We start from the raw sequence: 15,892 nt of genomic DNA, 5'->3' as shown, positions 1-15,892 counted from the left end.
CACCTATGATATCTGCAACTTTTGTACTAGTGATGGATCCCAACACATCATCTTAGAACATTGACAATCTACGTATGTCTTGAGCAATATTCTCAAATATCAAGTACAAAATACCATACCAACATATTTGTACTAGTAATTTCAGCCAACAACCCAAGAAAAAGAAAGAAAGATTGGAAACCTCACTTTGAAATGCCTCTTATCTTCTTCCTCAAAGATATTCAACTAACCTTGGAGGGGAATTCCCACAATTCCAACCATGCCTCTCGCAGTTGAATCTTTCCTCTTTTTATACCTTCCTTTATCCCACATTAGGGCTTCACCCATCGAAGGTTTGAAAAGGTGAAAATAATATTTTATTCAAGAAAGTGTCCTCTTATGTAGGCCACACCTCCCTAGTCCTCCATGGGTGATTAGGGTCCCTCAAACCACAGGGCACCTCTTGTAATGCCCATAAACACCAACATTAAGTAGGATTCATCAATACATAATAGAAGATTCCTCTTGATGATTCAATACCTCTCGTCAAAAACTCATCATAAGTGAAAGTGATGCTTCATTTAACCTTCTTTAGGATTATAAAGCTAATTTTGACTTGGAACCTCATTCACTTTTACATAGGTCTAGTCGCTTCATGTAATCATTCTACTACTTTAGAGTATGTCATTATTCTTTATCTAAGGGCTTAATAGTTTGAAAAATGGGAATTGGGTTTTGAACTGATTCACTTATCTAACCGAGTTTTGAATTGGAACAAGATCATTCAAATTTCAAAAAATACATAAAATAATTAATTTTTAATGAAAAATTTATTTTTAAGATTTCAAACCATGATTCCTAACCATTAAAGACAAAATATGCAAAGTTTGCTCATGTTAATACCGTGTAAGGGTGGATATTTCAAAATAGCATTGAGTGCAATAATGCATATCAACTACAAAATATATATTCAATGTAGCTCTAAATGGCCACTAGAGTCCAAGAACAATGCTCCAAGCTACTAGGCCACCGACCTACTACAAATCACTGATTAACATTATCACTTATTAAACTCATCACTAATTCACCACTACTAGAAATGGGAGCATCAACAAGAGCTACATAAATTTCATTTGGTTCAAGGTCTCCAAACTCGGATTCCTCAACCTTATAATATGGTAGAAATTGGAAAAGCTTAACATGCCTAACCAATGATTTTGGTTCGAGTGTAGTGTACATTTTTATAAGGCCATGGTGGAGGAGTTCAACAACCAATACCAACAATCAACAATTAATACCACCAACATGAAGATACATAAAGGGATTCATGCTCTTGATTGCACTGAGAGGCGCTCTCCAACCCAATATGGTTGAAAAGTTGTAATGTCATGTTTAACATTTTGACTAGGTCAAAATGAAACAAAAATAAAATAAAATAAAATAAAATTAAAAATTATTAATTATAATTATCAATAAAACATTGCCCACGGGATGTAGAATTGATGGTTATGGGGTGTACTATTAAGTCACTCTGTGATGTGAAGGTCATCGGTTCGAAACTCCGGTTGGTACTAGTTTGGAACCTAGTTGGTCCCTATACTGGATTTCTCTACCTGATCATTAGCTAAAGGTTTCGAATTGGCTAGTTTGACCAATTACCAGTTTAAACCAGTTGATTTTTACAACTATGGCTTTTAGATGATATAACTATGCCACATGGCATGACCTCATATGAAGACTCTCATCCAAATATGTGGAGCATTCCCCCAAGCAAAGTGTAACTCCCCACAAAATCACTTTAATATGTTTTAAATGACCCTCGTACAAAGGGGTAGACTCATGATCAAGCAACTAAAATGCTCCCTAGAAGTGGAATGATCCCCCATCAAGTGACCTCCTTTGACTAAGTGCTTCCACTACCACATGGCGTCATCCAAGTTAGGTCATTTCTCTTGTAGCCTCCTCCCTTGCCACTTTTCATGTCTGGAGCTTCCTCCAAGTTAGTGCATTTTTCTCCTCTAGGCTGTCTTGTCACATGACATGTTTTGAACCTCTTGTAGTGTATGACATTCCTACTTTTGGCTATATTTGACCCCTTAGCTTGCCATAAGCCATGCTTTAGACCCCTATTGTGGTAGGACATTCCTAGTCTAGGGCTCGCTTCTTCAACTATGCCAAGTGTGCTTGAATGGAATCCTAGAGTGCAATGTGCTTTTTGAGAGTCTTGATCAACTTGTCATTATTCTTGAACTCCAAGGGTCTCTTTTTGTGCTCAGTAAGATAGGAAAGCCCACAAAAATGTGAAATGGAGAATCGATTTTCAAGGGGAATAGATCCAATCACTCTTGAGTTGTGATTGTTGAAAAGTGTAACTAGGTTCAGTCTTCATAATGATATGAAATTATGATTTTATGTAAGAGATGTAAAGAAGAAAAATAAAATTATTGTAATGCTTGCATCATGGGTTTCATGAGCAAGAGATTTTGTTTTTGAGTCAAGGCTCCCATTGAGAGCCTCCATGAATTTTGTCATCTAGTCATAAAAGAATAAAAGAGTCATTGTCATGTAATGAAGTCATGTTACACATTGTAAAGAGTGACACATGTCTATGTAAAGTCATCCTTCAAGACCTTGTCACTAGCCCTCATGATGTCGATCTACAACAAAGAGATGTATCTAGAAGATGAAGTCGACTTCCCTCCAAGAGATCATGCTGGCCTAGAGGTCATGGACAAACTTGTATATATACCCTTACTCGGCCTCATTTGGAGACAATGAATTTGGTGAAGCAAGTCAAGAAAGAAGTGCGAAGTATACACCAGAAGAAGCCTCCAGATCAGCACAACAAAGAGGAAGGATAACGAAGATAGTCAAGCATTGTTTTTGGGTTAGTTTGTCCTCCCACGTGCGAAGATAGCAGAACCGAAGGTATCCAGAAGAAGTCGAAGGAGCAGTTGTCACTTTAAGGTGTTTTGTTTGGGTATAGAGACTCGCTAGGAGAAGCCGAGTCAAGGTGCAAGAAGTCTCTCTCTTGTAGAGACTACAAAGGAAGTGAAGAAAATATAGGGTTTCTGTGGTAGGGTGATAAGCCTACAAGAAGAGACCGAGAATCAAATGAAGCCGAGATCAAGAAGGGAAGGAGCCGAGGCCGAGAAGAGAAAGGAAGGCGAGATCCAAAAGAAGGAAAGCATCGTTGAAGAAGAGGTTAGTGACTTGGTCTTGGGAGGACACTAGAGTCAAGGGTCTTTGTCATAGTCTTGGTATTCGTCAATTGAAGATCTCTAAGAAGAATTTCTAATTGGGGTTTCCTCTCAAAGAGTGAGAGGTTTTGGCGCTGGTTGACAAGCCTACATACTGTGTCTCTTGTCTTCTATTATTTATTTGGTAATTGTCTTGATGAAAAGAACACAATAATAACATAACGAAGAGAAGGTCATAATCCAAGAAGTAAAAATATATCACAAGCAATTATCAAGAAGAGAAATCTCTTAACTTATGATGCCCTAGATTTCTCAACATGGTATCAGAGGTTAGGTGCTAAAGTCAAGAAGGGGCATCTAATCAAGAAGACACATGAGAATCAAGTTTCAAAGAAGGATCAAAGCAAGTCAAAGGACACCAAGCAAGAGATCAAGACTTTCATCATACCGAAACCCTAGATCGAAGGAATCTACTCTAGCAAGAATCTTGAAATCATCTTCAAGAAGGAAGTAGGAAGAAAGACCAAAACCCTAGAAGTATTTCTGAGATCATCATCTGAGGAAGCTCTTCAAGGTCGAAGGTAAGACTAGAACATTCAAAAAGGATCGTGAAGCAAGCTCTCTCTCATCAATCCTTCAAGGAGTAGTCCTCTATTAACATCAAGATTAAGCAAGAAGCAAGCAACAAATACTCAAGTAAGTTTATGACTTCATCTGATGCTATCAAAATGTCTTTTTGCAAGGAAAGCGACAAATTAGTTGGGGCTGCAAACTTCCTTGCATGGAAAGAAAAAACCTAAATCTCATTGAGAATGAAGTCATGGACCACATCAAAGGGTCAATAACTCAACCTCCCAAAGAAGATACACAAGCACATGCTAGATTCATGAAGGGAGAAGTGAGAGTTCAGAGGATTCTCATAAATCCATCAAAGACTCTCTCATCCCATATGTATCAAAATTAGACACTGCAAAAACTATATATGACAAATTGGTAGAGTTATTTTTCGTAAGTACTGCTGGAGAAGTAATCTCTCTAAGGAAATAACTCTACAAATTGACGATCTTAAGGGAAAATGGAATAGCCTCATATTTTATGAGGATTTCTGAAATAAGAGATCAACTTCAAGATCTAAGTGAAATAATGTTTGACAAAGAAATGACCACTATAGTACTGAATGCACTATCGGAGGAATGGGTCAACTTCACTTCAAGTATCTATGGGAAGAAAGAAGCCACTCCTTTTCAAGATCTATGGTCATTGTGTAAGATCGAAGAAACCAGAATAAAGGCAAAGTCAGATGTGGGAACGAATGAGCAAAATCAAGCCTATGCTGCTATGTTAAGAAGAAAAGGAAAGTTTGGAAAATTTGGTCCTCAGAAGAAGAAGAACATGGCTAAAGTACAATGTTATGGATGTCAAGAATAATGGCACCATCGAAGAGATTTTCCTAAACTTAAAAGGGACAATAACAAGAGGAATAAGGAAGAAGCCCATATTGCCGAAGAAGTAGAAGAGCCTGAGACAAAGAAGCCTAAGAAGGAGGAAGTGAAAGATCTCTACTATGACTAAGAGAATCTTCTTCACGAAAAGGTACTCTTATGTTGTGTAAATTATAGATAGTAAACATTGAAAATAAGATAGGATGCATCATATTAGAGATTGGCATCATGGTAGAAGCATTAGAAGTAAGAGCTCATGACAAATGTAATATGATGGATGTCTGAAACAAAACCTATGGAAGTCAACTATATAGGATATAGCCCTTGGAAAACCTCATTGAAAGCTCAAGTGATACTTATGAAAAAGGAAGAAGTCATCTAGGAAAAGGGGTTTCATACATTTGTCAAAAGGTAACATTTGTAGGATAGTATATGCAAGATCCTCAAGATTCTTTGATGGAATCTTCATTACAAGATTCACCGATCAAGAGGAAGAGCAAGTGTTTCTTCAAGAGTTTCAATCTTGTGAAATTCATAGGATGATGGTATGATAACATAACAGTGAAGCAAATCAAGGGGGTGAAATTCCTTCACTCAACAGATGTAGCTGCAAGAAGTCTGGATGACCCAAAAGAAATGAGGTATGTATGCTCACACTTGATATCATTAAAGTCATGTCATATGGTTACAAAAAACATGGATCACTGCTCTATCTAAGCATGATAAAAAAGGATCTCCTCCCTCAAAGGGATGCAAGAATGCACGAATCACATATTTATTAGATGAAATCAACATAATATGTCCTCATATGGAGTATGAGGTAGTTGACTACAACTGAGGAACTCTGAAGCTCCTGGGAATGAAATGTGTGAAGAAAGGAAGGAAGAGATCATGCAACAATGGTAAAGGTAGTCAACATCCGAAAGACCAAGAAGATTTGACTTTGATATCTCCGAGAAAGATATGGAGACTTTGATGGAAGTCTAAAAAAGATGGAGACCCTTGACAAAACATATCTTTAGGAGATGTGTCAACATATATGCAGGATGTTGATGCCTACAGGAAGATGTCATGATGAAATACCATCACAAAGGTAATTATGATTTAAATGTTCATTATTGATGAACTAGTATCTGGATGGGCTTATGCAGGGCTACCAAAGGGAAGAACTGTGGATGTCTTCCAAGAGAACCATGTAGAAGGATGCAAGAACGTTCCGAAGAAGATAACATGATGAAGGTAGCATAACATGAAGCAATGCCAGATGTAGACTGATAGATCACTTTCTGACAAGATGAATGATGACATGACTGACTCATGGATAAAAGTGATGGATGGTCTGTGCCCTATGAAGAAGTCCCAAAAGATGAAGACTCCATGTCAAAGGAAATTCATGGCATCGAAGGAAGGAGTTCTTCAAGCAGCCTATTGTCCCATCATCTCCACCTGAGGAGTTGTTGTACATCCCTATTTTTAGAGGGAGCCTGGAAAGTTTCTTACTTGGAAGAAACTTGAAAATTCCTAAGCCAAGAGGGAGCTTAGGTACATTCCTTGTGTAGGAATGAGTAAATTCCTTTATTGGAATAGATATGTCCTCCCTAATTGAGAGGGAGAGATAGACACATCATTCTAGTCTTCACTTGGGAAGACAGAATGAGAGGATTGGGTAATCATTTGGCATCCGATACTCTTTGAGGATGAGATAGGGCATCCAAGATAAGAGTAGTCGTGGAGGACCGATATTCTTTGAGGACTGGGAATCCAAGATAAGAATAGTCCTAATGGAACACACCCTAAGAACCTGGGTGGGGTATGTTCCGAGAGAGAATGATGAGAGTGTCTATAAATCATTGGTCTCGCCAACATTGAGCTCAGATCTTGTGGAGAGATAGAGTTGTTAGTCAAGGCCTTGCTATGTGACAATGTTGGTTGATATGATGCTAAACAGGTAGGTTACCAATCCGATTCTTCTTATGAGAAATTCTTTAGATTGAGAATGACCAAGTACTATTATGAATACATCCCTAGTTAAGAGAGAGTGTTGAAAAGTGTAACTAGGTTTGGTCTTCATAATGACATGTAATTGTGATTTTATATAAGAAATGTAAATAAGAAAAATAATTATTGTATTGCTTGCATCATGGGTTTCATGACCAAGAGATTTTATTTTTGAGTCAAGGCTCCCATTGAGAGCCTTTAGGAATTTTGTCATCTAGACATAAAAGAATAAATGAGTCATTGTCATGTAATGAAGTCATGTTACACATTGTAAAGTTTCACACTTTCTATGTAAAGTCATCCTCCAAGACCTTGTCACTAGCCCTCATGATGTCAGCCTACAACAAAGAGATGTATCTAGAAGATGAAGTCGGCTTCCCTCCAAGAGATCATGTCGGCCTAGAGGTCATGAACAAACTTGTATATATACCCTTACTTGGCCTCATTTGGAGACATTGAATTTGGTGAAGCAAGTTGAGAAAGAAGTGCGAAGAAGAAGCCTCCATATTAGCGCAACAAAGAGGAAGGATAGTGAAGATAGCCAAGCATTGTTTTTGGGTTAGCTTGTCCTCCAAAAGAAGTCGAAGGAGCAACTCATTTTTAGGTGTTTTGATTGGGTATAAAGCCTCGCTAGGAGAAGCCGAGTCAAGGTGCAAGAAGTCTCTCTCTTGTAGAGACTACAAAGGAAGCAAAGACAATATAGGGTTTCTGTGGTAGGGTGACAAGCCTATAAGAAGAGACCGAGAATCAAATGTGTTGAAATTTCTAAGTATTACCTGTTAGAAATTTAATCTGTATTCTTTTGGTTTATTTCTTCTACTAGTTAAATTCGAACAAGTTATTTAAAACATATAAATAACGAAATAAACACAATACAGTCTCAACATCTACAGATCATCAACGGAAAGAAAACAAACACACAAGTGACACCGTTTTTTTTGGACAAATGTCCCCGAGAAAACCCAATGCGGGAAAACCGGTGCAATTAGTCTGAGGGTTTATTATTATGCGGTATTTCCTTGAGTACAACTGGGTGCCAAACTGGCTCACCCGACAGAGAAAAATAACTGGCAGCAATACCTCTCTATTCGGAAACAGGTATTCAAAAACCTGTCCCATGAAACCCTCTCCACCGGCTTTGAAGCTCTGCGTCAGCCCTTCTAGCCTCTGCGTCAGCCCTCTGAGGTACTGCGTAGCCTCTGGGAACCTCTGCGTCACTCTAGCTTCTCTCTGCGTGGATGACGCAGTCCTTCTAGCCTCTGCACAGTCTCTGCTAGGCTCTGTGTGGCCTGCTCTGGCTGTTGCATCTCGCTCTTTGCCTCTGCGCTGGTCTCTTGGCACTGTCTCTGCCTCTCAGTCTAGTACTCACTGCCCCTCGTTGTTGATCACTAACTCGATTTTTCTTAGCAAGCCCGCTCTAGCAAATCGAATGACTGATCACTTTGGTGTCTTCTCCAACTGACCCTCAAGCCTCTTCTTATACTTTTCTCGTTGGTCCATCAACGGCCGAGATTAAATCTCTAATCAACAACTAAGATTAGATTTGGCTTGATCCATGACTTTTGGAACCTTCTAACCTAGTTTTATATTAATACCCATTAATATTTTATTTTTCCTAAGTTTAGACTTAGGAACTCCATTAAAAATATTAATTATTTTAATATCTCCCAAATCGGGTACAATCTGTCCAAATCATTTCTGGGACTTGGAGATGTCATGTGCTTTAGCCTCTCCACCAATTTTCATCGCTAGAGTACATTCGATGCTACCCCAAATCAACACTCCCTCTTAGCGAGGAATGTTTTCTAGTAATACTCCACATTGAGTATCACACTGATTATCCAGCATTGGTCCCTGTGCTGATGCTAGGCCTCCCCGCCCAACATCCTCTGCATTGCTGCATCCTGTACTGCTGCCCATGGCCCTACCACTGCCACTGCGACATCCGTATGACTACTCCCTCTACATCTGTGCTGCTGCTGGTCCATCCTCCCAGCACTGCATCCCCTCATCATGCTGCATCGTGCTATTGCATATTGCTACTGCATTGCAACTTAGTTACTGAGAAGTAAGTAACTGATCCACCCAACTTCTGACATCCCTGTCAGGCTAAAAACACTCTTTATGCTGAAGCTCCCTCTGCCGCTAACAAGTGCTCGCTCTACTGACCTCTGTGTTGCTGCAACAACTCCCTGCATCTCCCAACGTTGCACATCTCTTTGTGCCATCCTACACCGTTGCAACAATCCCGTGCCTTTCACACTATTGCAGCTTGCTAGCCTCGCACTGTCCGGGGACTCTTGCACTATAGAATTATCTGCCGCTCCATTTGCATCCGTCTCTACCGACATCCCCAAGTCCTACTACTCTTCGGGGCTCCCGTAGCAAGGCCCCTTATCGCCTGTAGTACTCCTGACTACAACTCGATGTCTCCCCACTTCTTCTCAAGTGGCACATGAGCACTCATGGCACAATCGTCATCCTCCTTGACTTCTTTCTCCGCCTTCGCTGGCGCTGCCTTCGAGTCAAAAACCTCTCCCTTACTCTTCTTCCTCAGACACTGGTTCGCAAAATGAGCCAGTTCCCCACAATGGAAGCACTTGACCTTGGAGAGGTCCTTCTTCTTCCTCTTCTCCTGCTTTCCTGCAGATGCTAGAGCCGCATCCTCTTCTTCCTCCTCCTTGATCTTGACCCCTTTGCTGCTACTCCTTGCCTTGGTCAGCCATCTGATCTCTCCTTGATGAAGAGCCGCCCATAGTTCTTCCTAATCTGGAAGACTCGACCTACCCATTATGCTTTGGACAAATACCTCCCAATCCTCGGAAACTGCGTTAAGTGCGGTCCTCACCATTAATTCCTCATCCGGCGTGGCCCCTATGGAAGTTAGCTGGTCACGGATCTCCTTCAACCGACCGAGGAAGTGATCTATCTGCTCCCCCTTCTGCATCTGGTATGACGCAATTGATTCTCAAGTAACATCTTCCTTTGCACAGAAGTATGCTGGTACAATTTCTTCAAGCCGCTCCACATTTCCTTTGCCGTCTCCTTCTCAGCAATATGTTGCACCACATGATCCTTGACCCCATCAAGGATGATGCATTTCACCTTGGACATTGCCTCCTCGTACTTTTCATTATCATCCGGGTCAACTGGGATCACCATTGTTCTCAAGGCGAAGGCCTTGATGCGATGTCTATCTAGAATGGACAGGATCACGACCTTCTAGACCACAAAGTTGGACACCCCGTCTAGCCTGTCCTGATCCCTCAGCCCATTCATGGCCATCTCTCTGCTCTTCTATCGACTCCTCTGAGTCTCTCTACTTCCCTCTGGAAGTTCTCTCTTCAACTCCTGCTGAGTCTCTCTACTTCCTGCCTGGAATTTCTTTGCTAGACTCCCTCTGAGTCCCGATTTCCCTCTTGGAAATCCTTCTACCAATCGTCAAGTCGCCCCTCTCCGATCATCTATGCACTCGCAACACTGATCCAGATTCCTTGGCTAGAAATCCGCCTCGGTAGCAACTCCTCCTACCTTGGTTTTGCCCTGTTAGGTACTGTTTTGCCCACAGTACCCCACCAGCTTCGCTCCCGCAAACTGCCCACAGCTTCCTATGCCCCAACAACTGAAGGATTGAGCCTCTAGGCTCTGTGCAATCTCGGCACTGGCAAGACAACTCCCTTAGCCAATTGCGTCAATCCTCCTGGTCTTTGCGTGGCTCTGCGTGAGCCTCTTTCTTCCCTCCTCAAACTCTGCGCTAGCCTCTCTCTGGCCCGGACTGATGCTGCAGTCCCTTTGTGTCAACTCTTCTTCTGTTACTTCTGCATGGATCAAATTCTGTCACTCGGGACAATTGATTATGCTGCAAATGCTCTGCTTAGCTGATGCCTTCGACTCGTTTGTGATTTGCAACCACATTCTGATACCATGTTGAAATTTCTAAGTATTACCCGTTAGAAATTTAATGTGTATTCTTCTGGTTTATTTCTTCTACTTGTTAAATTCGAACAAGTTATTTAAAACATATAAATAACGAAATAAACACAATACAGTCTCAACATCTACAGATCATTAGCTGAAAGAAACCAAACACACAAGTGACATCGTTGTTTCTGGACAAATGTCCCCGGAAAAACCCAATGCAGGAAAACTGGTGCAGCTATTTTGAGAGTTTATTATTATGCAATATTTCCTTGAGTACAACTGGTTGCCAAACTGGCTCATCCGACAGAGAAAAATAACTGGCAGCAATACCTCTCTATTCAGAAACAGGTATTCAGAAAACCTGTCCCGCGAATCCTCTCCAGCGACTTTGAAGCTCTGGGCTGGCCCTTTTGACCTCTGCGTCAGTGCTCTAAGGCACTGCGCAGCCTTTGGGACCCTCTGCGTCACTCTAGCTTCTCTCTGCATGGATGATGCAGTCCCTCTGGCCTCTGTGCAGTCTCTGCTGGGCTCTGTGTGGCCTGCTCTGGCTACTGCTTCTCGCTCTTTGCCTTCAAGCTGGTCTCTTGGCACTGTCTTTCCCTCTCTTGTCCTGTACTCATTGCCCCTCGCTGCTGATCACTAACTTGACTTTGCTTAGCAACCCCGCTCTAGCAAATCGAATGACTAATCATTATGGTGTCTTCTCCAGCTGACCCTCAAGTCTCTTCTTATACTTTTCTCGTTGGTCCATCAACGACTGAGATTAAATCTCTAATCAACGACTAAGATTAGATTTGGCTTGATCCATGACTTTTGGAACATTCTGACCCAATTTTATATTAATACCCATTAATATTTTATTTTTCCCAAGTTTAGACTTAGGAACTCCATTAAAAATATTAATTATTTTAATATCTCCCAAACCGAGTACAATCTATCCAAAACATTTCTGGGTCTTGGAGATCTCATGTGCTTTAGCCTCTCTACCAATTTTCATGGCTAGAGCACATCCGATGCTACCTCGAATCAACAAAATGAAGTTGAGATGAAGAAGGGAAGGAACCGAGGCCGAGAAGAGAAAGGAAGCCGAGATCTAGAAGAAGGAAAGCATCATTGAAGAAGAGGTTAGTGACTTGGTCTTGGGAGGACACTAGAGTCAAGGGTCTTTGTCATTGTCTTGGTATTCGTCAATTGAAGATCTATAAGAAGAATTTCTAATTGGGTTTTCCTCTCAAAGAGTGAGAGGTTTTGGCTCTGGCTGACAAGCCTACATACTGTGTCTCTTGTTTTCTATTATTTATTTGTACAAGCCTACAAGAATAGACCGAGAATCAAAGGAAGCCGAGATCTAGAAGAAGGAAAACATCGTTGAAGAAGAGGTTAGTGACTTGGTCTTGGGAGGACACTAGAGTCAAGGGTCTTTGTCATGGTCTTGGTATTCGTCAATTGAAGATCTATAAGAAGAAATTTGATTGGGTTTTCCTCTGAAAGAGTGAGAGGTTTTGGCCTTCGCTGACAAGCCTACATACTGTGTCTCTTGTCTTCTATTATTTATTTGTACAAGCCTACAAGAAGAGACTGAGAATCAAAGGAAGCCAAGATCAAGAAGGGAAGGAGATGAGGCCGAGAAGAGAAAGGAAGCCGAGATCCAAAAGAAGGAAAACACCGTTGAAGAAGAGGTTAGTGACTTGGTCTTGGGAGGACACTAGAGTCAAGGGTCTTTGTCATGGTTTTGGTATTCGTCAATTCAAGATCTATAAGAAGAATTTATGATTAGGTTTTCCTCTCAAAGAGTGAGAGGTTTTGGCCTTGGCTAACAAGCCTACATACTGTCTCTTGTCTTCTATTATTTATTTGGTAATTGTTTTGATGAAAAGAACACAATAACATAACAAATGGAAGATCATAATCCAAAAAGTAAAAGTATATCACAAGCAATTATCAAGAAGAGAAATCTCCTAACTTATCATGGGAAGTTTTTCTTAAGAGGCTTAAGTCTTAATTAGTTGGGAAAATGGTTGTTTTCCTAGTTGTTGTGTATATAGACCTGAGTGTGTGTAAAGAAGCTCCTATTTTGAATTGTGTTATCATTACATATATAGGAAGTAACATTGTGCATTGTGAATTATACCTCTATTCCATTGTTGATGTTAACATTGTGCATTGTGAATTATTCCTCTATTCCATTGTTGATGTTAATGTATATGTAAAAAGATGGTGAGTTGAATTTATGTATTTATGGATGTTATTGGTTTTTTCTTTTGTATTTTTAAATTCATATACGCACCCAATCATTTCTTTTTACTTTGTACTTTGGGTCAACATTGGGTGAAATACATCTTCGACACATCGGTTTTCCCCACTAAGCCTACTAGAATGATTATATTTGTGTTCTGGTATTGCAATTATTGATTCTTTTACCTCTTATAGGCAAGTGAGTTTTGTCACGTTTGTAAAGTGGTTATCTGTTCATTTTGTTTTCTACATCTGTGGAGTCTTCGTGTTACCTAAATCGCATTTATCAATGGCTCAAAATGATACTGACGTTATAATGGTGTGAAAATGGCGCTATGCATCTTGAAGGTTTTTTTCCATGTATTTTTTAATTTATTTTTATTCAAAATCATTCAGATTTTGAAAATTCATTTTTACATAGGACCATGCACAAGATTACAAGATTACAATCGGATGACTTTTAGGCGGTATTTCCTTTTTAGACTTCCATTTGAATGATAACCATGTTATATATTTTCTTTCCTTTGGCGAAGTTTTCGATTATGAAGGTTTTTGTTAACGAGAGATTATTATGGTTGTTGTAGGAGTTTTTGATTATGAATCATTATTGTTGTTTTTCTTGAGTGGGCCTAATGGTTAAGAGCATATGTTTCCTCTTAAGAGGTCACAGGTTCAAAACCAAAGGGGTAGAGTATGTATGCCTTTGTAGACTTAGCAGTCAAATCGCTGTGCTGAGGTGGATCTCTTGTCCTACAAACAAGGGGGTCTCATACATCAATTTGGTGTAGGTGGGTCCTTTGTTCTACAAACAAGAGGGTCTCATCCATGACCTTAAAATTGGATAATAATAATAATAATTGAATGTATTGAGTGTAGGAGCTTTCGATGGTGAAGGCTTTTGTTAATCAGAAATTATCATTATTGTTGCTTTTATCCTATGCTTCCATTTTTATATATGCAAACCAATTGAGATATGCTAGTTAATATTTTGTATATAAAATTTTAATTTGAAAAATACAAATTTCTTACACTATTAGGACATTGTTAAAGATTTGTTTTACTAAATTCCAGTTACTTTCCACATGGAATTAATATCTATTTTGAGAATGTAAGACATTGTTAAAGATTTGTTTTTCTGAATTCTAGTTACTTTCCAAATGGAATTAATATCTATTTTGAGAATGTAGGACATTGTTAAAGATTTGTTTTACTAAATTCCAATTACTTTCCAAATGGAATTAATATCTATTTTGGGAATGTGGGTGGTGATATGCCAAACTAGCCAATTAAATATAAAGGGTGTATCTGGATGACGGTTGTTCATCATAGACTGTTATTATATATTGTTATCGGATATTTTTAATTAATAATAGTTATAACTATTTAATTTTAAAGTCAGAATTAAGTTACACACCAAATTGGATATATGTTTTTGGTAGCCCTTCAATTGATGTCTAAAGTTTACTGAAATATAAATATTCTACTGGTAGGCCCCTACTACAGAGAATGACTGTCTTTATGTACGATCATCAGAATTATGTTTTTCGAGGATCTCTATCCTCTTTATCAGGATCTTTCTGTCATGGATTTTTAGTCCGTTATCCAGCTCATTTGCAGTTTCTGTCTGGCAATGTATTCTGATCATTATACTCCTTATATAATATATTACGCTTTTTCGTCTTCTACTTTTTTCTCGATTTGAACATGTAATCTGTACGGAAGAAACATATGCTCTTACCCATCTATAATATGTATGGAAGAAACATATGCCCTTACCCATGTTTACTGTTTACTCACGGAAGAAACATATGCTCTTGCCTAAAGTTTACTGAGATAAATATTCTACTTTTCTCTTGATTTGAACATTTAATTTGTACCGAAGAAACATATGCTCTTACCCATCTAATATGTATGGAAGAAACATATGCTCTTAACTGTGGGACCCATTCAAACTATAACATGATTGTATTTCTGCTTTTAATTATATTCAAACCAATCTAGATTGATTGGTTGATAGCATGATTGTATTTTTACATTTAGATGTATTCAAATCAATTTAGATGGACTGATTAGATGGACTGATTGGTAGCATGATTGTATTTTTACATTGAGATGTATTCAAATCAATTTAGATTGACTGATTGGTAAGGAGATTTCGGAACTAAACTTTCATATACTAATAGGCACATTGATAAATTTTTGTTTCACTTATTCCCAGGTACTTGCCCAACGGGATTGATATCTATTTTGAGAATGTGGGTGGTGAGATGCTTGCCGCAGTTCTGGAAAATATGAACAACCATGGCCGTATTGCTGCTTGTGGGATGATCTCACAATATAATCTGGAGGAAGGCCAAGGTATTAAAAACTTGACGCATGTGGTAATGAAGCGTCTTAGGATGGAAGGCTTCGTTATCCTTGATTATTGGGCGAGGTACCCTCAGTTTGTGGAGAAGGTAAAGGGTTACCTAAAAGAAGGAAAAATAACTTACCTCGAAGATATTGCTGAGGGTTTGGAGAATGCACCAGCTGCTCTGGTTGGTTTATTTGAAGGTAAAAACATTGGAAAGCAGGTTGTGCGCATTAGTAATGAATAATGGAAAGTCAAAATAATTGCAATTATGAAGAACTAGATGAGGATTTTAAGTGAGGTGATAGGTCCTTTTTCATTCCATGTTGGGGGAGTTTTGAACGATATGCTTTTATTTTTTGGTTTTATTTTGGGGTGTTTTATAATTTATAGTTTATTATGAATTTGAAAAATCAAATTTGCTCATGTGTATTTTTTAAATATAAAAGAATTAATACATGACATAAGATTAAATGATTAAAATAAAATAAAATTATATTGATGCAATCTGTCTTTAGATGTTTTGATTTTATTTAATTCATTAATTATAATTATATATATATATATATTTTTATTAATATTATTTTGGGTTTTTTTGGACGTGTTTTATAATGTATAGTTTTATAATGTATAGTTTATTATGAAAGTGAAAGCTTAAATTTGTTAATGTGTACATTTTTTAATATAAAATAATTAATACATGACATAAAATTAAATGATTAAAAATTAAAATAAAAAAATTATATTGATGGAATTTGTGTTTTTAG

General features: G+C 38.7%; 1 protein-coding gene across 1 annotated transcript in view; it reads left to right on the top strand.

Annotated features, from left to right (window-relative positions):
• The window catches only part of LOC149232968 (2-alkenal reductase (NADP(+)-dependent)-like), a 161,931-nt gene extending 146,299 nt beyond the window's left edge, over positions 1-15,632 (top strand). Inside the window, exon 6 of the mRNA XM_089379616.1 lies at positions 14,994-15,632. Coding sequence (XP_089235742.1) covers positions 14,994-15,372 — 379 coding nt within the window. The 3' untranslated portion in view covers positions 15,373-15,632. The remainder of the gene's footprint in view (positions 1-14,993) is intronic.
• Positions 15,633-15,892: the final 260 nt, after the last annotated feature.

Source organism: Pinus tabuliformis, chromosome J (genome assembly GCF_031772625.1).
Source record: "Pinus tabuliformis cultivar Carrire ecotype Pingquan chromosome J, CPIR1, whole genome shotgun sequence".
NCBI classification, from domain to species: Eukaryota; Viridiplantae; Streptophyta; class Pinopsida; order Pinales; family Pinaceae; genus Pinus; species Pinus tabuliformis.
The sequence above is the reverse complement of the archived record's forward strand: the minus strand, read 5'-3'. Positions and strand labels throughout refer to the sequence as shown.